Here is a 26,780-nt window from a genome sequence, read left to right as displayed (position 1 = left end):
AATTTTACAACAATCATTTACAGTCCACCAGCCAGAAGTTGTCGTTATTGTAGCAAAAGCTTCCATCCCCCATGACTCTAGCTGGGGCTCTTCAACCATTTTTTTTAAAGCATTTTTAATTAATTAATCAACTAGTTTTTATTTATTTATTTTTGGCTGCGTTGGGTCCTTGTTGCTGCGTGCGGGCTTTCTCTAGTTGCAGCGAGCGTGGGCTACTCTTCGTTGTGGTGTGTGGGCTTCTCATTGCGGTGGCTTCTCTTGTTGCGGAGCACGGGCTCTAGGTGCAAAGGCTTCAGTATTTGTAGCACGCGGGCTCACTAGTTGTGGCTAGCGGGCTCTAGAGCGCAGGCTCAGTAGTTGTGGTGCACGGGCTTAGTTGCTCCGCGGCATGTGGGATCTTCCCAGACCAGGGCTCGAACCCATGTCCCCTGCATTGGCAGGCGGATTCTTAACCACTGCGCCACCAGGGAAGCCCTCCAACCATTTCTGACTATGCAGCCCCTCAATAAAAAATTATGAGTATTAACTGCCAATATATGCATGCTTGTAAGTTACAGACTTGGACTACGGCTCTAAAATATTACGGCAATTATAAAACATACAGTAAAGATATAAATTAGAAAACAATTATATTTTAAATAGAAATTCTAACATTTTCTTCTCTTAGCCCAATAGATCAGGCAGTGCATCACATTTAGAGACAATGACATTTTGGCTTTTCCCCTCGAAAACACTCTCACTGGGCACTCTCCACTATATGGGTCCCCAAGCCCAGGAGGAAGTGACAGAGAAGTGAGACAAGCCTGCACACTTGGCTGTTACAGGTAACCCACGTCCAGTTTCTTACAATACCCAGACCCTAGAACGGACAGAGCCACTTCCTTGATCGGCAGCCGACAGGTTCTTCCCAGGAGTGAGTGGTACAAGTGAAAAGGAAAGGCACAGAGATATATCCTCCAATTCAGTTTAGCTACGAATCTCATCTCTCGTTGCGGAGCACAGGCTCCGGACGTGCAGGCTCAGCGGCCATGGTTCAAGGGCCCAGCCGCTCCACGGCATGTGGGATCTTCCCGGACCGGGGCACGAACCCGTGTCCCCTGCATCGGCAGGTGGACTCTCAACCACTGCGCCACCAGGGACGCCCCCAGGGCACGTTTTCTTCCTTCTTTTGCCTGACTGCAGTGGTTCTGTGATGTCAGCCAAGCCATCCAAGCCCCTGGGCCTCATTTTTCATATAAAAGTTGGTGATGTATTTGAGAATGACTAAGGATTCTCCTAGCTATAAAAATCTAGAGTTCTGAAAGAAAATTCCTCAGAAGTTAACTTCCCTCAACCTATTTGCTCCACAGGTTCAAATGTTGGATCTGATATAATGTCATATGTGAATCATTAAGGAAATGCACTGGCCTAGGATACAAAGTATCATATGTTTGGTTGACATTTACCACTTCCCCCATCCCTCACCTAACAACAGTATAGAAGATGTCGAATGAATGAGTACGTGAAACAGACCAAAAAGATGTGGTGAAGAGCCACCTCTTTGAAGGAACATGAGGGCTGACTCTAGGTAAGACACATGCCTTCTTTTTCTGCAAACACAGTTGCACACACACACGCACGAACACCTGCAAATGCACGTGAAAATCGCCTAACGTCCCAATCCTAAAGGGAGCAGGCATCATATGAACCTCAAAGAACCTGATCTAGAGCTTAAATATCATAGAGATGACTAACCAGCTATTAAGCATACAAACTCAGAGGACATTTTACTTTTAAGGCGTTCTGGCAGACGTGGGCTTTGAGATAAGCTTATTTTAGCCCACAGAGCACTGAGATTCCAGTTGCTCCTACCACTCAGGAGCAGTGTGGAGGTTTCCTCTTACAAGTTATGCGTGTGCCTCAATCTCCTCACCTGTAAGAGGGGTGTTTTCTAAAAAGGCAAGACCAAGTTCCTTATTTCTCACTGTGAAAATTGAAAAAACAAAATATCAAGCAACAGATGAATGTTCAAATACTCTACAGTACCCAAGAAGCCATTAAAATTAACCCCATAAAGACTGTAAAAAATTAACACTTTTGTTACCATAAAAATGAAAAGAGAAGACAAAATTGTACCTAGAGTATTATAAAGGGGAAGGGGTATTAAAAAAAAAAAGTGAAACCGAAACAGCCAATGTCACAGTTTTTACATGATTTTTCCCATTTTTTTTTCTCTTTTTGGTGGTACTTTATGTTTTTGATAACACATTTACATTTATAGGGAGAAATACAGTTGAAAATTCATGGATCCAAAACCAGTTGATTCTTAACTACCCACAAGGTGGAAAGGATTCTAACCAGAGAAAAAACTTGTGTATCTGCTGCTTAGTCATATTAGCTGGAAAACCAAAAAGGACAACTCTCAATTCTGTTGCTTCCTCTTATGAAAATGGAAACTGAGATCTCCAGGAATCAAGGCTGGATATATTCTTGTCATCTCAAATCCACTTGCCAAGCTGCTGTAGCTTCTCAAAGAAGCATAATTTTTTAAACCGATATAAACATCAAAATGTAATTGGGCATGGGGTCTACAACCTAAGCTACATGGGAGCCACATGCGGTGAATAAAAAATAATTTGTGTTAAAACGGTGTGTACGGGGGAGGGGGAGACAGTATGAATATCCTCCGAGATTTTTAATAAAAATAGAGTTTCCATTTTTCCCTTGAAAGCCGACTTTAAGGAAATGTGTAGAACTGAAAACGACTGCTGTGAGAAAAGACCATTCAGGGAGAGTTTCGATATATTCGATGCTCATTAAATGATCATTTATTCCCCTGTAATGTGAACTCTTTCATCAGGAGAAACACTTAAGTGCTTCAGAAATTTGAGATAACAGCATCCCACTGTAGGTTACAACAGAAGCATTTATAAATTGCTCATTTTTGATGATTCTTCAAGTCTGGATAAATCAGACAAATCTACGCTTTCTTCTTGGTAACTGGGCTGTTAGGTAGAATAAAAACTCCTGCTCAGTAACCTGATGAATTCCAAGGGAATTCAAAGACCACCCAGCAGCATCTTAAACAAACAAACAAACAAAACAAAACCAAAGGAAAAAGAAACACTCCAGCTCACAGGCCGGAGCTCCAGCCCAGACAGTGAGCCCGAGCCAGCAGTCCCAGCCAAAGGGGATTTTGCCTGATTTTCCCCCCAGACACTTCATCTGTTCCACAAAGGGATGAGGTGTGTACAACATGGACCCTGCCGTCTAGGGAATGGCAGTCTGGGGAGGTAAACAGAAAGCAGAGTGACAAATACAACCTGGCAATGCTAAGTGCTATCATGGAGATGACAGGGGAGACCAGGGAGAAATGCGAGCAAGTCTCAACACTCTAACGAACTGGTCATCTAGTCTCAAGCAACCTCACTGTCCTCGTGGTCATTTATAGTTTCTTCTGGAAAATTCTGCGTGTGGTTTAGCATGACTGTAACTGGCATGGAAATATCACTCGTATTCATTCTCTCTCTCTCTCTCTAAAGGAAAGGTAACAGGAAAGAGCTGGGCAAACAAGAACTTGATCTGGGCTGAAAAGCTGGGTCCAGGCATTTGTACCAGCCTCTCCCACTTCTGCTGTTTGCTTAACAGTGCACTTGATTGACCCCCAAAGGATGTTTGGTTTTATTTTGCTTCGATTTTTCTTTTGATCAGCGAAGATAGGTGTAGGAAAATAACATCTCCCATTTCAGGGACAGGAACTCCACTAAGCCAGTTCTAACTCCCCACAAAAGGGGATAAAGAGGCCTGAACACAGGACCCCCGCAGCCAATATACCCAACAATGTGCAAATACTCATGAGATCAGAGTGAACGTCTTCAAACTCTCAGAAATAGAAGAGCAGTGGGCTTCCCCCTAGTACTGCCGTTTGCGTGGGGTCGTATAATTCGGAACAGAGAATTCAGAGAAGCTAGGTTTAGAAACTGGGAGTCAGAATGACCTTGAGATCCCTGGCAGGGGTGGGACACAGAGGGGAGGGGAAAGTGAACTTGAGAGGGAAAGGGAAAAAGTATGGAAGGGGAGGTAGGAAAATCCCAAGACAAATCTGGGTTTTCATGGGATTTTTGTCTCACATGACATGGGTCACAGAAGCCTATCTGACATACATTCACATGTTTTCTAAAATCTGCAGATGAATTACGTTTGTATGGCAATAGCAGGTGGATGTCCCATTTAGTGACAAGGTAATAATACTGTTCATAAAGCTGAGTACTTTCTAGGAATCAGGACTTATACACACACACACATACATACACACACACACACACACACACACACACACACACAGAGTTCAGTTAATCCTCAAAATGCCCTTGGGATATGGATATTATTTCCATTTTACAGATGAGAAAACCGAGTATCAAAGACTTGAAAGACCTAGTACAAGCCAGTATTTTACCCCAAGTCAGTCTTATGCCTACCCCCGTGTTCTGCACAGCTGGGCTGGGAGAAGGCCTGGAGCAATAGAGACCCAAGCGCCTCTGACTGCAACTTACTAATGAATGAACCCCTGATGATGTTTAACACGAAATACAACAGCAAAGAGCACTAACATCTAAAAGGGGTAAAAACGACGACCACCAAAGAACGCATGGGCATGAATTAAAACCCTGCCTACTGCTAGGCTGCTGTTTAGGACACTGGCCAGGTTCCCAGCACCTTGCCAGCAACATCCCAGAAGGAGAGCTGCCTTAGTTTGCAATCTCCCGAACCTCCACTTGCTCTACCTTTGCAATTAGTCAAAACTAATCAAAATGAAAATAAGCGAATCAGCTGTGAAATCCCTGTTCTGCACAGTGGGCTGTGTGGTGGGAGAGAGCACAGATGGAGTTTCCTTTTTAAAGGAAATGTTTTGGCACTAGCCTCTGTTAAGAGTTTTCCCTTGTTTCCATCTGGTTTTAGTATTGGAACACGTACATGAGAGAATGGAAAAAGAAAATTCTGTTGGCGTGCCAAACCACTAGAAAAGCTAAGGTGGTCAACAGCACATCCTCTAAATCCTTGGAGATTAAAACGCTTTGCACAAGGCATGTTGTCACATTGTTTTTAAGGAAGGGGAGAGTTCATTTTCTTGGGTCCAGGCCTGTCCTGAAAAAAAATTTTAAAGAGTGCACACTTGGGAGGGAGAGGGACCCAGATTTGAGTCTCAGCCTTACCACCATCTAGCTGTCTGCCCCTGGGCAGTGTACCCACCCACTTTAAACCTTGGCTATTGCATGGAAAGTAGAAACGACAACAAAAGCCACATCACAAAGCTGTTGTGAGGATTAAATGACATCACATCTGTTCAGTGCTTTGTTCTCCATTTTTGGAGTCTCCTATTCACAAGGCTTCAGAAAAGACAAATATTATTACTACCAGTTTTCTCAGGAAGAGATCTAGAACCATCAGGGAAACTCTAAAACAACTTTAAGGCATCTACTTTTTTTTTAACTGCATAACTGAAGAAAAGTTCATACATGGCGGTATCCTTGTCAGGAGCCTCTCAGAATTTCCCCGGGGGAATTGATTTTCTCTAAGACTCGAATACATCCGCTGACACTCTCATTCTCCTGTGGGGCTTCCTTAACAGCCTAGATACTGGTGTAGAGGACTGTCACCTCCCAGCCAAAACCAACCAAGGCCTAAACTGGTAGGAAAGTAGAGTAATCGCGAAACATGATTATCTCTAAAGATGTACGAGGGAGTGTGAGAAAAGATGCTTGGTTTGGGAAGTCCTCTCTCATATAACTCTTATGCCTAAGAGACAGACAAACAGAGAAGCACAGTGTCTAAGGCAATACAGGCCTAGAATCAAAGCACCTGGGTTTAAATCTCTGTTCTGTATCTCACAAACCGATGACCTTGGACCAGCCAGCCAATTGAATTCCATATGCTCAGTTTCCTCATCTACAAAATGAGGATGGTACTGTTATCTACCTCATTGTCATAAGGATTAAATGAGTTAATATATGTAAAGGGCATAAAACCATGCCCAATATAAGAACTCAATAAATACTATTACTACTATTAGTATTATTACTACTCCTAATTCATAGGGGGACTGGTGCTTCTCTAACCTTATTGAGCACTGAAGCATGTGATGGGTTCATGGCAGGTGCTACACTGAAGGTCATTTACAAGTGACACCTGGTGGCAACAACCGCTGAACCAGAAAACAGTGCAGAAGAAAACCCTCTCTACTTTTAACTTCATGTAACCAAGGATATCATTGCAAATGTTTTAATCCAATGTGTCTATGCACGTGTCACAAAAGGGCCAAATTCTCAATGTAAAATATAATAGAAGATATTATATTTTTCTAAAATAAAAAAGGATGTACAAAGAATCATATAATCATGGCACTGGAAATAACTTTGTTTTTGACTGCACTGCCTTCTAGAGCTACTTAAAGTTTTAAGGCTGGATTTACATACCAAATCTCTATGATAAAGAGATAAAAAGCTTACCCTGGGCTTCCCTGGTGGCGCAGGGGTTGAGATTCAAGGCACACAGGTTCGAGCCCCGAGCCCCGGTCCGGGAAGATCCCACATGCCGTGGGGCGGCTGGGCCCGTGAGCCATGGCCGCTGAGCCTGCGTGTCCGGAGCCTGTGCTCCGCAACGGGAGAGGGCACAACAGTGAGAGGCCCGCATACCGCAAAAAAAAAAAAGCTTACCCTGATGTATATTCCAAATGGAGGAGAGTTTATTACTCAATAACCTCAGAAATGAGATAGAAGACACAGTACAGGTCAAAACTGTTCAACGTCTTTATGAATTTTGAAGAGTTAGGGAGAAACCTGTTCCTTAAAATATGGCTCACTCTACACCACAAGCCCTCCTGACCTATGTCAGAAAAAATGAGGTGCTGTGGCACTACAAGCATGGCCAATGGGGTCACAAGGGCTGGGTGGATTTCTGTTACTTCAAAAGTGGTGACCCTGGGACATCACGACCTCTCTGATGAACACTGGTGCCTTTACCTGGGAAAAGAATATACCACCCAATTGGGATAGGGATAGGGATGTTGTGAGGATTAACTGGAATTAAAACAAATAATAAAACATACACAGGATGATTTTTATTTTCTTCTACATAATATCTGAAAGATTGGTATTTTCAATATTTACTACTTCTATAACAAAGTATAATAACATATATATCATTATTACAGTTGTTTTGTGTCTCTTCTTTCACTACTAATACCTCTGTCCATCTCTGAGTTCACTGTGGATTTCTTCATTTTTCCTGGATAAAAACTCTTAGAAAGTCAGCTCACCACTCCTGAATAAACCATTTCTATCAAGGTCAAATTTCATCTGTCTTGTATTTTTTCCTTCTCTCTCTTCTAATATTTATAGACCTTGTTATGAGATCCTGTCTGACTTTAGAAAGTAGATAAAAAGAATTTCTTACGCCAGATCTCTGACAATTAACTTTGGTTACCCTAATCCAATAGCAACCTATAAAAAATGTCCTCAAACCCTCATAATTGGTTTGAATGTCCATTTGGATTATTAACAACCTGAATTTCTCCCTATAGGATTATGTATGAAACAAGAATGAAATGTGCTATAAAATTTCCAAGGGGGTTCAGAATCCTAGAACCTCAGGGCCTAAAAGAAGCTTTGAACTTGTCAACTGAATTGAAGCCCACAAAAAATTCAGAGCTTTGACCATGACTAGTCAAAAAGAAAAGGACTAAGATGTATTCTTTTGATAGAATTGAGTACCATAAATATATCATTATGTCAAGTACAACAATTAGACAACGCAGAGCGTAACTCCCCAAGATGGTGAAACTTCTCAACCTTAGCTTCAGTATATCTCATGCATGACACTTTCAAGATACAGGTAAGTTTCCCCACTACCCCTAGTGCTACATTAGTAGGGCCTAGGTGGAACCAGGCCATCCATAAAATTCTAGAGGTTATTCTAAGGAACACCCAGGACTGGCAACTACGGAGATAAAGAACAGTATTGCCAAGTCCTAGCCTCCTAATCCCCATCATTACCTTCCATGGGGATCCATTTATATAAATGGTTTCATCAAAGATCACTCAGAACTTTTTTTTTTTTTTTGCGGTACAGGGGCCTCTCACTGTTGTGGCCTCTCCCGTTGCGGAGCACAGGCTCCGGATGCGCAGGCTCAGCGGCCATGGCTCACGGGCCCAGCCGCTCCGTGGCATGTGGGATCTTCCCGGACCGGGGCACGAACCCGTGTCCTCTGCATCGGCAGGCAGACTCTCAACCACTGCACCACCAGGGAAGCCCAAAACTTTTTTTTTTTTTTTTGCGTTATGCGGGCCTCTCACTGTTGTGGCCTCTCCCATTGCGGAGCACAGGCTCCGGATGCGCAGGCCCAGCGGCCATGGCTCACGGGCCCAGCCGCTCCGCGGCATGTGGGATCTTCCCGGACCGGGTCACAAACCCGCGTCCCCTGCATCGGCAGGCGGACTCTCAACCACTGCGCCACCAGGGAAGCCCAGAACTTTTTTTTTAAATAATAAAATTTTGCTCTCTACAAATCTAAAATCATTCTGAAAAGATTAAGATTCTCTGTTTTAAGAACAGAGAATGTTTTAATCACAAAAATTAAAGTTTATGTAAGAGAATGTATTAATTACAAAAACGGAAGTTTCTTCATGCTCCTTCTATGGGAAGCAGCCAATGAAAGATTTTTATCCATTTACGTATATGAAGGGTAGCATCATACATCATGCATACTGAATTAAAACAGGATCAGGAAAATAGATTTTAAACAGGAAATTATGGAATGTTCAGTAGGTAACTGGCCTCTAATAGCAAATTGATATTAACTTCTTAGCATGCTTCTACTGTAGTATTTTTTTTTGATAGGTAAGAAGTGCACTTATTTAGAGAGAAACACACTCCAGACAGTGTCTAGTGTAGTATTATAGACCCAAATTTCATGGAGGGGGCAACTGATTATAGAAATAGTTGTAGGCAGAGCTTGCTTTACAGTTTGAATGAGTTAACAGCTCTAAGTTATAAATAAAGTCCATACTATCATCAGATATTTAGTAAGCTATCCATTTACATAGCATCTTCCATTTAAGTATCTACTGTGTCTATACTCAGCAATGTGCCAGGTGCTATAAGGAACCATCGAGACACAGATCAGAGAGATGGAAGCACAGGTTTACATGATACACAGCTGCTTCTGTCTGAGGACTCAAAAGGCCATCTAGGATAACTTCTCATACCTTTAAGGGAGAGGGCTAGCCTCTGTCCATCTTACAGAGCAGACTAAGAAGGTTAATTAATTCTTATGATCATCCCACAAGTGACTCTGTAAGACATTTTTTAGAATCAATTTTACCAAGATATGTTTACATATAATAAAATGCACCCATTTTAAGTGTGTAGTTTGATGAGTTGGTGGTTACTTGTGATACACCCAAGTAAGCACCATCACAATCAACATATAGAACCCTTACACCATTGCAAGAAATCCCCTCCCTCCTTTGCAATCAATCACCAACTCCACCCCCTGGCAACCACCAATGGGCTTTCTGTCACTATAGCTTAAGTTCTGTCCATTCTAGAATTTCATATAAATAGAATCATACATCATGTCATCTTTTCCATTTTTTTTCACACATAACACAAGGCTTTTGAGATTCATCCATGTTGCTGCATGTATTGGTAGTTCATTTAATTTCCAGGTAGCATTCCACTGCATAGTTATAAAAATAATTTTATTCACTCACATATTCACTCACTGAGTTCTGATTTTTGGTTATTATAAATAAAACTGTTATGAACCTCTACGTACATGTCTTTATGTGGACATATGTTTTTATTTCTCTTGGGTAAATGCCTAGGAACAGACTTGTTGAGTCATATAAATGCAAGTTTGACTTTATAAACAACTGTCAAATTGTTTACCAAAGCAATTCTATCATTTTTACATTCCCACCAGCAAAGTATGAGAGCTCAAATTGCTCCACATGCCTGCCAACACTTGGTATTGTCAGCCTTTTTAATTTTAGCCATTGCTGAAAAGAGAAACTGGAAACCAATGCTTTAAGAATGTTAATCACAGAGGCCTCTCAGTATGTAAGTATCTGCATACCATTCAAGAAGCCAGCCAGGAAGTCCAATGAGAAACAATCAAATTCTATCCCAAAGCTCCGTGGATGAACTGGAGAGGTTATTTCTCTCCTTACACAATTATAGCTAAATAACTCAAGAAAGATCTTATTTCCTTTGCTCCAGCACCATTTTGGATTTCCCTAGAGGATATACAACCCGCCCTGAAAATAATAAGTCTCATGATCACAGGCCTCTCCCTCTCAGATTATAAACTCTGCCAAATACTGGTGGAAAAAAATTCACACAAAGAATCATTACTAAAAGACACTGGATATATAAAACACCCATGCTTACATGCATATGTTGGCAAACTTCTAAAGCTTTGATACTCTTCTCTTTAAAAAAAGAATATAACTATGCTGTTTGAAAAGTGGTTAAAAATTATTTGCAGACACTGCCCTAATTTGGACAAATTTTGCCTATTCAAAATGGAGAGCTGGTTTTCATCATCCACACCACAAGAGTTGAAGGGCTCGGACTCCCAGAAAGCACAGGAGGTTCACACTGATAGCAGGAAGGAACAGCTGTCATTCCAGGGCTCTGCTTTCACTTCACAGCCTCCTATGTGAGTTGAGCTACAAAGACTAAACAGGACTAAACAGGAGACAAGGAGGAACTCAGAATCCAGTTCATCTTTCAAAGAAGCCGCCCTTCCTCTGCCTGGAACGCTCCCTGCACCCACACCATTTCTTTTCAGAACCAGTGAGGCCCTACTTTTCTTGCAGCTCTGGGTTCTCCCAACCAGGTCAAATCCTCCTCACACATGCTTTCACATCACTATATTTTTCCTCTTTAACCTTTTCACAGTTAATAATTATGTTTATTTTAGTGAATAAAATATTAATGTCTACTGCTCCTTCCCCAACAAACAAGGTAAGCTTCATGAGTTTTTCTCCTAACTGAACCGCCAGCACCAAGAGTGCTCAGCACAGAAAAAGTACTTAATAAATATGTACGTAATTAATTGATTACTTGTTAATTAAAGCAACACCTTATCAAAGATGTACTGATAGGCCTCTACGCTTTTCATGAGTTCGAAAATAAAGGTGGCTGCTTCTTTCTCGATTACAAGAAAAATCAAACTGCAAAAACGCTGTGGGTGTCAAAGTTGCCTGGCCTTCTCCTGCCCCAGTTTCCATTAAATCAGCTGCTTAAATGTCAGATCTGCTTTGTCAACCTATCCTCTCAAAATTCAAATCCAAGAAAAGGATGAAGACTTTCAGAACTCAAGACTGTCCTCCATTAGAATGCAACAGAAAAGTAATTCTCATAGTCGCAGGCTTTAAACCTGAAGGTCTTGGTGATTTGTAAAGGAAATGCAGTTATCCAATAAGTCCCCGGTCATTATCTCCTATGGCAGGGGAAATGGTCATGCTCTTTCACCGGGAGAGGGAATTAGAGGCCCCATATCACTCTTGCAGACCTCATGATCAGAAAGAGGCTGACAATAACACATGCCTAAAAGGCAAACAAAACGGCCCTTTTCTTCATCCACCTTTTCTGCAACTGCCTGTCCTCAAGAAATCTCAATGAAACATTGAGAGAATGGAGGTTAATTAGAATATTATGTGTCCCTGCTCATCCCATGTTCAGCTCAGCCCAAATACAAAACAAAATTTCTTTTAATGCATTCTATTCATTATTGGTATAAGCGAAAACTCTAGAATTCAAATTTAAAGATGTGGAAATATTTTTAAGACCTGAACCTCATTAACAAAATACTAGGAAGGTATTAGGAAAGGCTACTTCTTTAGTTATTAACTGAGCCCCTATTATATGGCAAGCACTGCTCAGCACACTAAAGGAATGCAAATGTCTTCCAACAGTCACCAAATCTTAACCTAATTGTTACTTGGGATTAAAGAAAGACCAATATTTCAAGGTCAATTCTCATTCTAACCATTGAAAAGGCATTCTTACCAAAGGGTTATATTTCCATTTTATTTTAAACTAAGATACAGTCCTATTATTATCTCTACATGTTCTTTCTGGAAAAAAAGCTATTTCCACCTTGAAATAAATTCTGATAAACAAATGATCTGAGGCTTAATTTAAAAAAAAAAAAAAAGCTAAAAATGGGTCTAAAAATAAAGTTTTATTCCCAAGCCACAACTGAAGAAAATTGGAAAAAAGATGAATTAACGTAAGCCTAATTCCTCCATTGCCCACTTACAAGAAATATCAGAAATATTACAAACGCTCCAGGTGCTCAGATTAGCATCACCCATAGTTCCATGGAAAACTTATCCAAATTTCATCTCAGAACACTTGGTATGAATTCACAGTAAGTCCCACAGATATCCTACAATCACAAACGGAAAGAGAAAAAAAGAATCCCACAAAATTCTAAGCTTAACAGAACAGATGTCTCTTCCTGACAAGGAACAGCTGTCAGGCAAAGCTGTGATTTATGAGCTGAGTCTACTTTCTCACACTCCATACAGTGTCGATATTTATCTTGAGACCAACTATTACTGATTATTGGCAACTCTTAAGAAAAAGAAAAGTCAATGAAACTCAGGCTGCTGGTAGTAACAATTATGCAAATACCAGGAAGTGTTCTAAAACAAAAAATCTCAGAGGATAGCCCACCTTCTGTCAAGGCCCTAGTGAAGGAAAAGTATGGACAAACAGAAGTGTTTGCCAAACCCTTTACAGATGCTCTTAATGAAACTGAAAGGACATTAAAATTGCACTTCATTACCTTTCCGTACTAGGCAACATCAAAAGCCAAGGTGCCAGGAGCAAATAAAGATCAAAGAAGGTAACAGAGAAACAGGAAAGGAATGGAAAGGCAGGTGTATCCAAACCTTGGGCTATAACCCTCCTGGACACCTTAGAACTAACTGCTTTAAAAAAGAAGTTGTTTTAATGATATTCATATCTGATTTTCATTACCTGACAGGCAGATGTAAGTTAAATATTCGCCTTGACCTCCTGTTGCCAAGAAAGGAATCTTTTTCTTTGTCCTCCTCTTGACTTGGACAGCTCCCAGCATCCTTTCATCAAGAGGTGCAAAAATTTCCTTGCTGATGGCAGACTTGGCACTCATTGTTGACCAAGCAAGCAGGGCACGCAGTGAATTTTCTAAAGAAAAAGAAAAGGCAAGCTGGATTGGCAGTATTACAAGGGCTCGTATAAGAATGAGCAGCAGATATGAACCAGCAATCCCACTCCTGGGCAAACAGCCAGAAAAGATGAAAACTCTATTTCAAAAAGATACATGCACCCCAACGTTCACAGCAATACTATTTACAATAGTCAAGACATGGAAGCAATGTAAACCTCTATCCATAGATGAATGGATAAAGAAGATGTGGTGTACACACATAATGGAATACTACTCAGCCATAAAAGACAATGAAATAATGCCATTTGCAGCAATATGGATGGACCTAGAGATTATCATACTATGTGAAGTAAGTCAGAGAAGGACAAATATCATATGATATCACATATGTGGAATCTAAATAAATGATATAAATGAACTTCTTTATAAAACATAAACAGAATCATAGACATAGAAAACAAACTTATGGTTACCAAAGGGGAAAGGGTAGGGAGGGATAAATTGGAAATCTGGGATTAACAGAAACACACTACTATATATAAAATTAGATAAACAACAAGAACCTACTCTATAGCACAGGGAACTATATTCAATATCTTGTAAGACCCTAGAATGGAAAATACATATATATGCGTAACTGGATCACTTTGCTGTACACCTAGAACACTGTAAATCAACTAAAATAAAAAAAAAGAATAAGCAACAAGTTGATTCACACATGAAGTAATTTTCAATTTGTGGTTGAAATGCGTTTGAAATGCGTTGAAATGCGTTATAGAAATGCATTATAGAATCATTAAAAGGCCTTTACATTTGTAATAACTGTGAAAAAACTCAAACAAAAAAGGAATACAGATTTACTCGCTGAAAATGACAAACGCAATGTGAGATGAGCAGCACAAAATGAGATCTAGAAAGTGTGTCAGTCTCTATCCCAGCTGCACCTGACTCTAACAGGCAAGTGGCACCCACCCCATTCCCATCCTGTAAGGACCATGATTTCACATTTCCAGCTGAGACCTTTCCACTGTCTAAAAATCTTTAAAGTCAAGAGTTCTTTATGCAACTTCAAAATCTCCTTTAACTCTAATGTAAACCCATTTCCCTAATTCTATTCATAGCAGAAATAATTATATCATCCACCACATAATAACTATATATGCAACAGAAGCCCATTAATCTAATCACCCTTCAGCTGCTCTGGATCAGGCTAAGTAATTAATCCCTATTTATTAGCCTCTTTCAACGGGTCCTATTTTCCATTGCTCCTCTACCTCTCATTGCCACGCTCTGGACCCTCGCCAAATTCTCCACAGTTTCCTTCAGCCAAAGTGGACACAGCATTCTAAAAAAATGTCTGACTAATGCCAAGTATTTTGGAAATGTTACCCAGCCGTTCCCACATGTTATGCTCCTGTGGTTAACTGGCAGTGTGTGCCCAATAATTAAGAAAATAAAGCATCGTGTTGCTGACTCCCAAAGAGCCCCCCCCTTCAAATTTACATATACACAGACCCCATGTTATATTTAGTTTTCCAAAGTTGTACTTCCCTAAAGGTCTTGATTCTGCTTATTTGTGTCTATTAATAATTCAAGGTCAATCTGAATTTTAACCCTCTATCATCCAAAAACTCAGCTGCAACTTGAGTAAATGAGTAAATGTTTTCTATTCCAACATCCTAGTCAGAGTCTATGTCTTAAGCAGTAACCAACATTTGCTCAAGCAAATAACAAATCAGAACTAAAGGTGCAGAGAAGGCCAATGGGTTGGTCATGCAGGCTGTACAGAGCATTCAGAGATCCTGCAGAGGGATCAACAGCACAGCTATATATGGTAACAGTAGCTCAAAGAGCTGGTCAACCTACTGTAAAATCAAGCCAGTTGGTAAACAAACACCTATTACGTGCCACCTCAATGCTCAGTATAGAGATATAAGAAATAAGATATGCTCCCTGCTCTCCAGGAGTTGATTACTGACTACATCAAAGGTTTCTCTTACATCCAGATTATTTATGATGCAAGACCATGAAACATCCTTCCCAATGCAAGATTCACAAATGCTGCCCACACAGCTGTCCACCTGTAACTGGTCCCACACCTGTAACCTCATGGTAGGAAAGAGATATATTAAAAAAGAACCTTCCCCTGATTAAAGAAATTTCTCGTGGTTTCAGTTCTGTAGTAGGTTTTCTTAGTGGCAGCAAGAATAAAGAATAAATAGTGTTGGTGTTTATTATCTATCTATACCTCTATCTATACATTATAGATCTATGCCCAGATCTATGTGCTCAGATCATGCCATTTTATCATTGCTATCAGGTTCTTCATACTAGCTGAGTACAAAATGATGACGGAGTTTCTCAATGTGCTGACCTCTAACTGACACCCTGTGATTTCCTAGAAGTTAGCAAACAGAATTTCCCCCACTGCGATTTACCCCATGACTTTGCTATGCAGGGTGTTATAATTTACAGGGACTTTTTTTTTAAAAAAGAGAGAAACTAGTTCTTTTCTAGCTCCAAGGCCTCTCACCTCTCAGCATTTGGGGACACATGAAAGAGAAAGCCAGTGGTAGCACGGTGGCTTCAAACGTCCGATAAAAACAATGTAGAAAGAAAGTCATCTTCCCAAACTCATCAGGCATTCTCTAACCAGCGCCTTCCCAACTGTGACAAGGCTTTTGCTTTTCCAACTCAGATTCACATTTTTCAAAACTTGTGGTTAAAAGAAATAGAGAGCTATCATTGTATTATGCAAAATCTGTCAGAGAAAAAAAAAGAAAAGGAACAACATGCATGTGCTACTAAATTTTCAGGAAATCTTGCTCTTCTTTTGAAAAACTGGTAAGAAATGGAAATGGCCTTTTGTTGGTTTTTTTGTTGGTCAGTAACTTCACTGACCACAAGTTTGGAATCAGACAAACTTGGGTTCAAATCTTATCAGACAATCAGACAAACTTGGGTTCAAATCTTATTTCCCAAACTGAAGACCTGTGTGTGGGTAAATCTCTTAAAATTCAGACCCTCAGTTTACTCACTGCAACATGGAGAGAGCTTCACCTAATTCACGGAAGCACTGAAAGAATTAGATGAAACAATGCATGCAAATCACTTATTCTGGTGCCTGAATCATAATGAATGCTTAAAGTGGAAAATTTTTATTAACTCTCCTACTAAGATATGAAAAATAAAAGACCCTCTGAACTTGCAGAAACTGAGTAAATGGAGCCATCCATAACAGAAGGTATTTGTAAAAGAGAAACTCGATTTTATTTACCACAGCTTTGCTTTTCTCACTCATGGGTATGAAACCCTCTAAATATGGATAAACAGTCCAACATATGGAGGGCTCTGTATAAAGTGTTATCAGGATGAGCTATTTATAGGTTTCACCCTCAGGAAACTCACTGGCAAGAGACTATCAGGCTCATTTTTGTTGTTGTTGTTGTTGTTGTTTGCGGTACGCGGGCCTCTCACTGTTGTGGCCTCTCCCGTTGCGGAGCACAGGCTCCGGACACGCAGGCTCAGCGGCCATGGCTCACGGGCCCAGCCGCTCCGCGGCATGTGGGATCTTCCCGGACCGGGACACGAACCCGTGTCCCCTGCATCGGCAGGCGGACTCTCAACCACTGCGCCACCAGGGAAGCCCAATCAGGCTCATTTTTATGGGAAATTGTCTAAAGTTTTTGTCCAGGCCAAGGATACTAACAAGCCTGGGAGCACGCGTGTATGTTTTTGATGCCACCTGGAAATGGGAACGGACAGTGAATCAGAACAGAAAGAATCAGAACGTAAAAGGGGTGCTAATGTAGCTTCATGGAAATAATCTATGAGTGTCTCCCAAACCTGACTGCACATCTGAACTCGGCAAGGAGAGCTTTTCAAAAATGCAGACCCCTGGGCCCCTCCTTTAGCCCCACCAAATAAGAATCTTGGGATCTGTAGTTTAAACAACTCTCTAACTGCAGCCATCCTGACATCTAAGTGAAAAGCTGACAGCCTAACTAAGGAGGAACTGTGGGGATGGAAAGGAGTGTATTCTCAGGAGAGAATACAGGAAGAGAATGTACAGGACTTTTTCTCTCCATTCAACCAAGCAGATTTCTCAGCTCTTAGATCTTCCTACCGGTAAATCAATGTCCAGCCCAGAGCTGGACCTCTTTGTAAGGAAAACAAGATGAATACACAGCGGTGGTACACCATTGACCACAGTTACTCCAACCTACATCACCCTGAAGGGGAGCAGGACATGCCGCCCCGAAATATTCTGCTTTAGTATATTGATTGTTTTGAGCCAAAGGTATCTGAAAAACAGCAAATGTAGGGACAGGCTTTCTCTGAATTCCCTTTATCTGTCTAAAGACAGATCCTCCAAAAGGAACTCAGTTGTTATAAATCCCTTCTCCAGGAGTTTCATCCACCAAAGACTGATTCTTGCCACAGGACAGTAGACTAGAAGTCGACACCGCACTCAGACACACTCTGTCACAAACTGTCACACCTCCCATCTAGTCTTGTAAGGGCCCATTCATCTTCTCTAAACATCTTTTTCTCTCCCCTAAGAGGTCTACACCCCGTCCCCCTTCCCTAATAAGATGGTATTTAATCCTGAATTCTAAGCCACCTTGGGAATTATTCATTTTTCCCGGGGTATCTCCCATGTATACACAAGGTATACATGTTAATAAACTTCTGATTGGTTTTCTCTTGTTAATCTGTCTTTTGTTACAGGGGTCTCAGCTAAGAACTCAGAAGAGTAAAGGGAAAATTATTTTTCCTCCCCTACAACCCATGGACGTTTTCTTTCTTCCTGGTCCACAGCTTCTAAAGGCTATAATTACAAAGTTTTCCCATCCAAGAAACCAACCTACAATATGATTTGCAAGTCAAAGCAGCTGGCTGCCTTAAGTGGTAGTTTTGGAAACTAATCACATTTAGCTTTCCTCTCCCTCAAGCTTTTTCATCTATCTTCTTCTCCCTTTAAGCCATCTAACCCATAACCACTTTCGTCAGCACATTGTTATGGTAGTGAGATGGCCCTGCACCTACTATCCTCCTCTCCAGGAGGAGTTGTAAACTCCAAGGACCTCACGGAGGAGGCAGATGAAGTACATAAGGGGTAGAGAGGTAAGATGTTTTTGCATTCCAACACTAACATTTTCTATTTCCGGTACTTGAACTGACACGTGTCCTCTGTGGTCAAGAGACAAGGAGGAGTGGTAGGAACTCATTAAAACCGCAGATGACCTGTGGTGGTGCACTCATCATCCTGCAGGTGGGTCTAAGGCGGTGGGGCTGACCGGGCTTAAATATTTCTCACCTGAGAGGTAAGCGCGGCCTCTGGTGAAACAGAGGCACCATTTATTTCCCTTAATATTATTAGATAACAAATTCTCTAACCTCATTCACTTGCCACGCTTCACATGCAATCTTCTGATCGTGGTATAGCACTGGCTATGCCAACACGAGTAATCTGGACTGGATGACGATTATATTCCCATTGCCAACAAGTAACCAGAATGCCTGGGTTTAGACCTCACCCTCTTAAACTACTTACTATGACTCAACCCTGAGGTAGATGCACTCAAAACCAGCCGATATCAAGTTCCAGAATTCTGCAAGTTAACAGGAAACAGGATATCATCCCAGAACACTTTTGGGGAGAATCAGCTGGTCTCTACTAGTGCATGTGAACTCTAGTGAGGTGACCTCAAATAACTTAGAAATAAGGTTATTCTCTAAGATAGGACTTCTCTACATTGCCACTTTGTTTCCGAAATTCTACAAATGCAACTTGACTCCCGCCTTTAATTGGATGACAGATCCCATTGCCTTCCTGGTTTTAAATCCATGTGTCTAGCTGGCAACTGAGCATTTCCACTAAGAGTTAATTTAGACTCAGTCTTGTCTCTCCAACCCTCCAAGTCCCCGTAACAACTAACCAATGACCAAGTTCTGTAGATCCAATTTAATATTTCTGGGCACCACCAGATCCTCTTCACTCTCACATCCTCTCCCTTAATTCGGATCCCCATCGTCCCTGGTTTGAAAGATTTGGATGCCTCCTAAAAGGGTTCTAGTACCACTCCCATCTTGCTACCATTGTCCCTCTATACTGTCCAAGGTAATACTCTAAAGGATAAATACGATTCAAGTATACCTGTATTCAACTGTTTCTACTCCATGCCTCATGTCTTGAAAGAGAAACACAATTACCTTGACAAGGAACTGGGGAATGTTATAAATATTGAGGCCAAAGTAGAGAAATGTTAAATTGCTTCCCTTAAACTCCACAGTATTTAAGTACTAAAGGTTACAAGTCAGATGTTATTACACAGTCGTTAAACTTAGAGATAATCTAAAAATGTTAACTGTACTCCAAAATCCAAAAACTTCACTTAGTAGCCAGAAAATATGCAACTTGTTAGGCAATAAAAATCAATTTTATTTTTTCTTGTTTCATAAATTAAGACCAATGAGATAATTTGAGGTCAATTTAGCTACTTTATAAAAATTTACGCAAGTAAGGGTTACTGATTATTATAAATATGCAATTCTACTTCTTCTTAGACAACTTTACTCTTGGATAAGACAATTCTCAAGATGAAAACTTTAGTCTATCCATAGCATGTAAGCATGAGGATAAATTAATTAGACGAAAGTTTCAACCTACCAGCCAATTTTTCCATGTACTTCAACTATTACTCTCAACTAAAAGTTCTTATAAATAGAATCTAAAAGGGGAGCCAGATATGCCACTAGACTAGACAGATAACTTTAATCTGGTGATACCATTCAAAGTTGAAAACTGCAATCACTATGAGTTCATCATTCTTTCTGGTAGAAACAACAAGGGCTAAGGAAGGGGCTTGCCAATGGTATAAAACCAGAAGGGGATGGCAGACCAAGAACCCACACTTAAGATTTCACAAGACTTACAAAGATTGAGACTAAGTCAATGTCATACAGCAAATCTGCTAAAAATATCCTAGAAAGAGCCAGAAACTTATAAACAGGAAAAATAAAAATTTTAAGTATAGGTATAAAAGCTAAAAATATTCTCTATTCTGCTAGAGAAATATTTGGAGATAGACCAAAAAATATATTAAAGGGGGAATTCCAAACAAAGACTGTGTATATCAACATCAACTGGGGGTGCCCAGGTCTTGTTCACACAGATTCAGGGGACCTGTGGGGGCAAGGTCTGGGATTTGTTTTCTTGATGATATCTTTGATTTATTCCACTGTACAACCAGGTCCAGATCCACTGTCTCTGGGTTTTTGTTTTTTTCTCTGTATTTAATGAATTATTTATAAAATAAAGACTCCGTAAACCTTTTTTGAGAGTACACGGCAGATGCTCTGTAAAGCTCTAGTAATGAGTCACTGAGGTTTGTACAGCACTTCATGATTTACAAAACACCTCCGTGCAATCCCAAGTATACAATCAAGACAGCTGCTAAATGCATCTTCCAAACTTGCTCTTTTTGTAAATTAGAATCTTTAGGTATGTGCATTTATGAATGGTAAACTATGGCATTTTTAACCCACCCCTATTGGTCTCAGGATTATGAAGAAGTTATAATTCCTCTCTTATGGAGATTAGTATTTGAACTGAAACCTCTAGAACCAGCAACTCCACTACTAGAGAAAAAGGAAATGTTGTGTATATTATACATCATGCATGCTTACTTCAGATCCATTTTTAAGAGCAAAACATTATACACAACCTAAATACCCATCAATATTCAATCTACATTGTTAAAATGCAGTATAGCCCTTCAACCCAATGGACTATCACATAACCTTTCAAAATCATGGCAAAGATCTATAGATACTAACTTGAAAAAATGACATAATACAGAGTGCAAACAAGGAAGTTACAAGACAGAAAATGAGCTCATGAATGTAAACGTATATGTGTGTACTGATATGCATAAAGAGATTTCTAGAAAAAAGTCTGCCAAAATGTTAATATGATTATGTCTGGGTTTTGAAACAAAGAAAAATAGGTCTAAGATTCTGCAGGGCAGTATTCTTATTCCACTATAACTTGACTACAGTGTTCCTTAAAAAAATTTGTTTTTGAGGTACACTCTTTCTCCCCAAACTGGAAGATATATCAAAATTTATTTTATTGAGATCCAATTATCAGTCTGCCCTACTCTCTTTTCAACTCCAGTCCAGGCATGGTGTCGGGAATCCCAAAGGTGAAAGCGGATACATTTCCACCTTCAAAGAGCTGTGAGAAAGGAGAGCAGATGTTGTGAATGATTACCACAAGGCCTGGAAGTGATTTTGGTGAGAAGAAAACGTCACCTTTCCTCTGAGCAAATGCAGCTCCGTGCCGGGACCCACGACCTGGTGAGCAGAATGCCAGCCAGATGTCCACTTGCACCTGTTCGCTTGGACACAATCCCTGGAGCAGTGCAAAAGCAGCACAACCACACACAGCAACCCTGGTCATGACTCTTAGCTCCTTGAGGAAGGAAAAGAAGCTCTTTTTTACCATCAGGCTACCAAATACCATAAGACCTGGCTGGCTTTCTCTTCCGTGTATATACTAACCCTCCTCTTGTATGAGACATTACGTTCACAGGATCCTCCAAGCCGGTGACTCATGTCTGCTTTAATTATAAATCTAGACTATTGTCATCTCCTCTTTCCTTGTTTATATGTTCAGTGAGCACATTCTTCTTGTAGGCTTAATATCCAAAGAACAAACCCTTCTCTGCACCCAGACCACAAGACCTGTGTTTACACAAGTTTATTTACGTGGTGGGTGGACTTTTTAGCCGCCTTGTCGATCACTTCCTAACTTTAACAGATGATATGACAAAGCCAAAAAATAACATTACCAAGAACAAAAAGAGGCTGCTGGGAATACGCCATTTGGAGGATTTGTTGAGGGATTTATTCTGTAATAGAACCTCCACATTCACAAGTTTAAATTTCCAGGATCAGCTAAGTTGGTCCTACAGTACCCATATACCGACTCGACAGTGATGGGGAGAAATAAAAGTACCAAAGGGAAGGGCAGGCTGGGGTGCACTCACTGGATTATGACAGAATTATTGATCCAAAGTGTGAGGCAGGCCTTAAAAATGAGTTTAAGCGTATCAAAGAAAGAACAAAGGGTTATAAGGGAAAATGAACCAAAAGGAGCTCCAATTGTTGGCATCTCCCAGTTTTCGAGTACTCATGTCATTGTGGTGCCCAACAGCTAGTTGGCAAACGAACAAAACAATATGTTGGCCTGAGAGCATTGTTTATTAACAACACTCATTATAGACAAATCTATTCCAACCAAATATGGACCAAGCCACACGAAGATTGACAACATGAAAATAAACATTTTAATTGTGTGCCACGCTCTGTACCGATTGCTGAATTAGTGTGCTTCTCCTACTTACACTGAAGATAAAACAACGGGGGAAACACTGAACCCACACATGAAAGGAAGTGGAAGACAGTGTGGTTCAGGTGTTTTCTCTTTTTGATGTATACAGAAGTTTACAACAGAAGTTTTGGATTAAAAAATAAAGACCAAACATATCAACCATTAAAAACAAACAAATCAATGAACAAATCCTCCAGTAAGCATAAAATAAGCCTTTTATATCGATATTTGTTAACTCAAATCTTAGGTAAATTATAAATTCTCTTGATTCAGCTATTTCTGTTTTAGAACAGACCTGGAATATAACACTACAAAGGTAATAAACCTTTAAAAAGACCCTCCAATTTTAAGTGTATGAAACCTACAAAACCCAGAAAAGTAGTTGAAACAAGTTTATATATTTTCTAAAAATCTAAAAATCAGAGCAAAACTTCTCAAAATAGTCTCTGAATCATCAATTCTGAGAATATTTCCTACTTGAATCCCTTATTTGGAGAATATCATCACTTTATAATTTCTTGAGAGAGTTTCAATTCGTCTTCTGTAATTGACGTTTTATCAGTGTTATACTCTGACATGAAGTCCTTCACAGCAATGAGGGGCGCAGAAGAAATGTGATACATCCAGAAGCCCTGTTATACATATTTACACTGTCAACTTAAAAGACTAAGGACTCTGTCCTTCAATGGCTCAATTTCACAAATGAGATTATCAATAAGGTCATTAAACTCTTCCCATACGGATCAAGCCAAGGATTGTCATTTCGACTTTAATCAGTCTCCCCAACAATCAGGTTCATGATTTTGTGCCTGTGCAGTGTAACCTGAATGGTGCTGAAAAAGATTCCCTCCCAGCCTCCAAAGGCTTTTCCCGTCAGCACCTCAAATTCCGACAGGAGTTGTGTACACTTAAACGTGTGACTTTGGTATCTGAAAGTTCTCATTAATACACATTTTTATGTGGGAGAGAGGAGGGTGAGATTCCATTTCATAGATGAGGAAACTAAAGCTCAGAGTAGTTAAGTAAGTTACTCTAGATCATGCAGCTTTTCAAGGGCAGAGCTAGGATGTGAACCTGGGAAGCGTGATACTTGTAGTCTTTGCTCTCTCTATCTCCTATTGAAGAAATGAAAAAGGTAGGAAGAGATGAGATAGAAATACATTCCAGGTAAATCAAGACAAATTCATCTGCTTCACAGTTTTGCCTCTGATCAGCCTTGCTTTCGGGTAGACAAGATACTGTTATCATCCCTGCCCAGCTACTACAAAGGTAACGGGTCAGGCTGGAGTGTGAAGTCGTTCTTTCTGGATATCTGCTCATCTTGGGCGTGCAGGTCATGCTGTGATACTGGCAGAGAGGATCACGTAATCTAGTTAGAATAGAGCTTGTTTTGATTCCACAGATGAAAATTGGGGAGTTCAGAATGCATTAGCAGAGAGTCTGTGACAAAGCTCTATCTCCACAAACAGGACAATGCCCACCAAAGCCTCATCACAGCTGTTTGCCACCCTCCTTTGGAGACCAGCTGTTTATAACAGGAGTCAACTCCTGGGAGGATCTTGGATGGCTGCCACCAGGCAGTTTTATGAACTTGCAGGCTATTTTCCAAACCGGAAAAGGCTTAAAAATGAAAGGCACATATTTCAAAGGTTTCTGCTGGTTCTCAGGGAAAACTCCTCTTTCCACTTCCTCTGCTGTATTACCCCCCTCTAGTATTTCAAAAGCACAACTGGGACCCTCCTTGTTACCTCCTACCCCATACTCTTTCTGTGTCTTCTGTCTTCCACTGCCAAGGCTTCAAGCAACCTTAGCTGCTTCCCTAACAGCAGTGCCCCTGGCTTCCCACATTTGAAACGCTTGGCAAGAGGAATTCTATCCACTTGACTTTACTGAGTAGGATCTCAGCAAGACCTTCCAAATGAGCCAACCAACAACCATTGCTTGACCAATTTGGGGGCCCTACCCACCAGCAGCTTATACTTCAGTTGAAAGATGTGTGCAAGTTAGTATGTTAGCATTCTTAAGCTTACACACTTAACAGCTGGAAGTGATCTAGGGATTGTCTAGCTCATCCAATTCTCTTCCTTAAATCATAAGAAAACTGAAATCCAGAGGGTAATTCCCAAATCATACAACGAAAGAGTAGCAAGGCCAAGATGAGGGCTAGCCACTATTCTCCACCTTACCGCGATGTTCTCCACATAACTGCGATCCCAAGTTTGTGGAAGGTGAGAATAGGTGGTATGTCAGAAGGGAGAGGGAAAGAGAGAAAATATCATTTATTACAGTGGCGACTCTTCTCAGATTCATCCTTTTTCTCATGAATTGGCATGAAATTAAGTGTTGGACTAGAATATCCCTAGCCCATAGATTTCTAAACCTCAACTTTTGGCTATCACCTTCTATTCCCCTGAATTTTCACAGTTTATGTTTTCTCATTTGGCTGTCGAGGCCAAAAGCAATGATGGCCTGCCCAAGTGGAACAGGTTGAGACAGTCCAAGAAGCACAGAATTGTTTTGGCCAAGTCCCAAGCCACAGGGCTCTGTGCTGACCCCAACTAACAGGAGCCCCTCCTACCGTCTCAGTGCTCTGAGCCACTGGAAGGAGAACATGCCCTGGGCAAAGGCACAAATCTATTACCAGTCTGGGAATTAATGCTCTGGATTGGGGGGTCTCCTGGAAGCACAATGCTAACCACACCAAGAGCTGGGATCAGCTCTTATAAAGGTTTCTCAGTACTTATTCCAGGCCCTGGAAACAACAGGGGAGGAAAATAGGAATCTGTCAAGTCCAGTTCTTGTCTTTGGAACTGCACCCTTCAGCCTCAGTACAAAAACACCACCAGGTGCCTGCAATCTGTAATCAGTGCTCTATTAAAATGCTCTCAGAAATGCCGAAATTATCCTGACTTCCACACGCAGCTGCACAAGGTCCTGTTGGGTAACTGAAGAGTCTCTACAGGTTCACTTGAGACTCCCCAGAAGCAACAAACTAGAATGCCTTGGTTAGGATCCACCATCCAATCAACAGTGAAATCTCCATGTGAGAGGGATGGATCAGTGGGTAGGCAGGCATCCCCGTTCTATGCATTGGGGATGCCACAGAACAGCCTACAAATCCAGGTCAGACTCAAGGTCCATATGCAAATGCAGGTTCTGCCCCATTCGCTCAGTTCTTCTGTCATTCAATGTCAACCCCTTTCTTAGTCAGCATGTTCCAGAAAATAACTAACTTCTGACCTAACCAGCTGTGCAGTGTTTGATAGGGAAGAAAAATCTATCAATTGAAAATTGAATACTACTCTAATACTAACTCAGGTTAATACTAGCACAAGTTTATAGTATCACACATTAACGAATTACACAGACGTTCAAGCACACGTAATCCAGCTCCAGAATCCAGGACAAGGGCATAGTGGTCACTACCCCCCACTCAATCTTCTAGATGTTGGGTGGTGAAAAGAAGGCTAGGTTTGTCATCAGATGATCAGGTCTGAGCTCTGTCTTTGCCTTTACTTGACGAATAATTTTGAGTAAAATTCTAGATCTCTGAGAGCCGTACCTTCAATTTTAAGTTGGGGTAGTGCCACCCACTTCACAAGACTGTTGTGAAGGATGAAGGAGGAGGAAAACAGCTCCCTGGGTCAGCCTGCTTTTACCTGGGGTGCCCTGGTCCTTGAAAGGCAGACGGGCATGTAAGCATGTCAGCTTATACCTGCAAAAGCATATACACATCACAGAGTATCTTACAAAGCTTACTTCCAGTGTCATCTTATTTCATCTGCCCAATTTATGAGGGAGGTTATCATCTCTCCCAGACAGGTAAAGAGCGTAAGGTTCAGAGAAGGGAAAAACCTTGATGGCTCTGCTAGACTCAGCCGGAAGAGAGATGGGTTTTCTTCCTGCAGTCCTGTCCTGTTTCCATTGCACCTCTCTGCCTCACCATATGGAACTGCCAGCTTACACAGGAAAATAATGACAGAGCTAACTGAAGTCTGCCCCAATGTGGATGCAGTGTTGCTACACAAGAGAGATGCAGGGTTGTGTAGACATTTAAAGAAAAAAAGGGCGAGAAAAGAAAAGGCACACCCAAGGAGCAGAGCTGGGATAAGACACAGCCTCACTTATTCAATAGGCAACACTGTCCTAGACACTGAGGACACTCAGGTCAAAGCA

The 26,780-nt window shown here is 40.9% G+C and overlaps 1 protein-coding gene across 3 annotated transcripts in view; it reads right to left on the bottom strand.

The window, feature by feature from the left end:
* STXBP6 (syntaxin binding protein 6) overlaps positions 1 to 26,780 on the bottom strand; it is a 280,707-nt gene that overhangs the window by 196,121 nt on the left and 57,806 nt on the right. For 2 of the 3 annotated variants that reach the window (XM_060167954.1, XM_060167937.1), the window contains exon 2: positions 13,033 to 13,221. The exons of the other annotated variant lie outside the window; for it this stretch is intronic. In XM_060167954.1, the coding sequence (XP_060023937.1) occupies positions 13,033 to 13,186 (154 nt within the window). In that variant the 5' untranslated portion in view covers positions 13,187 to 13,221. The remainder of the gene's footprint in view (positions 1 to 13,032; positions 13,222 to 26,780) is intronic. 3 annotated transcript variants of the gene reach the window in all.

The sequence above is a fragment of the Lagenorhynchus albirostris genome, chromosome 1, assembly GCF_949774975.1.
Source record: "Lagenorhynchus albirostris chromosome 1, mLagAlb1.1, whole genome shotgun sequence".
Lineage (NCBI taxonomy): Eukaryota > Metazoa > Chordata > Mammalia > Artiodactyla > Delphinidae > Lagenorhynchus > Lagenorhynchus albirostris.
The sequence above is the reverse complement of the archived record's forward strand: the minus strand, read 5'-3'. Positions and strand labels throughout refer to the sequence as shown.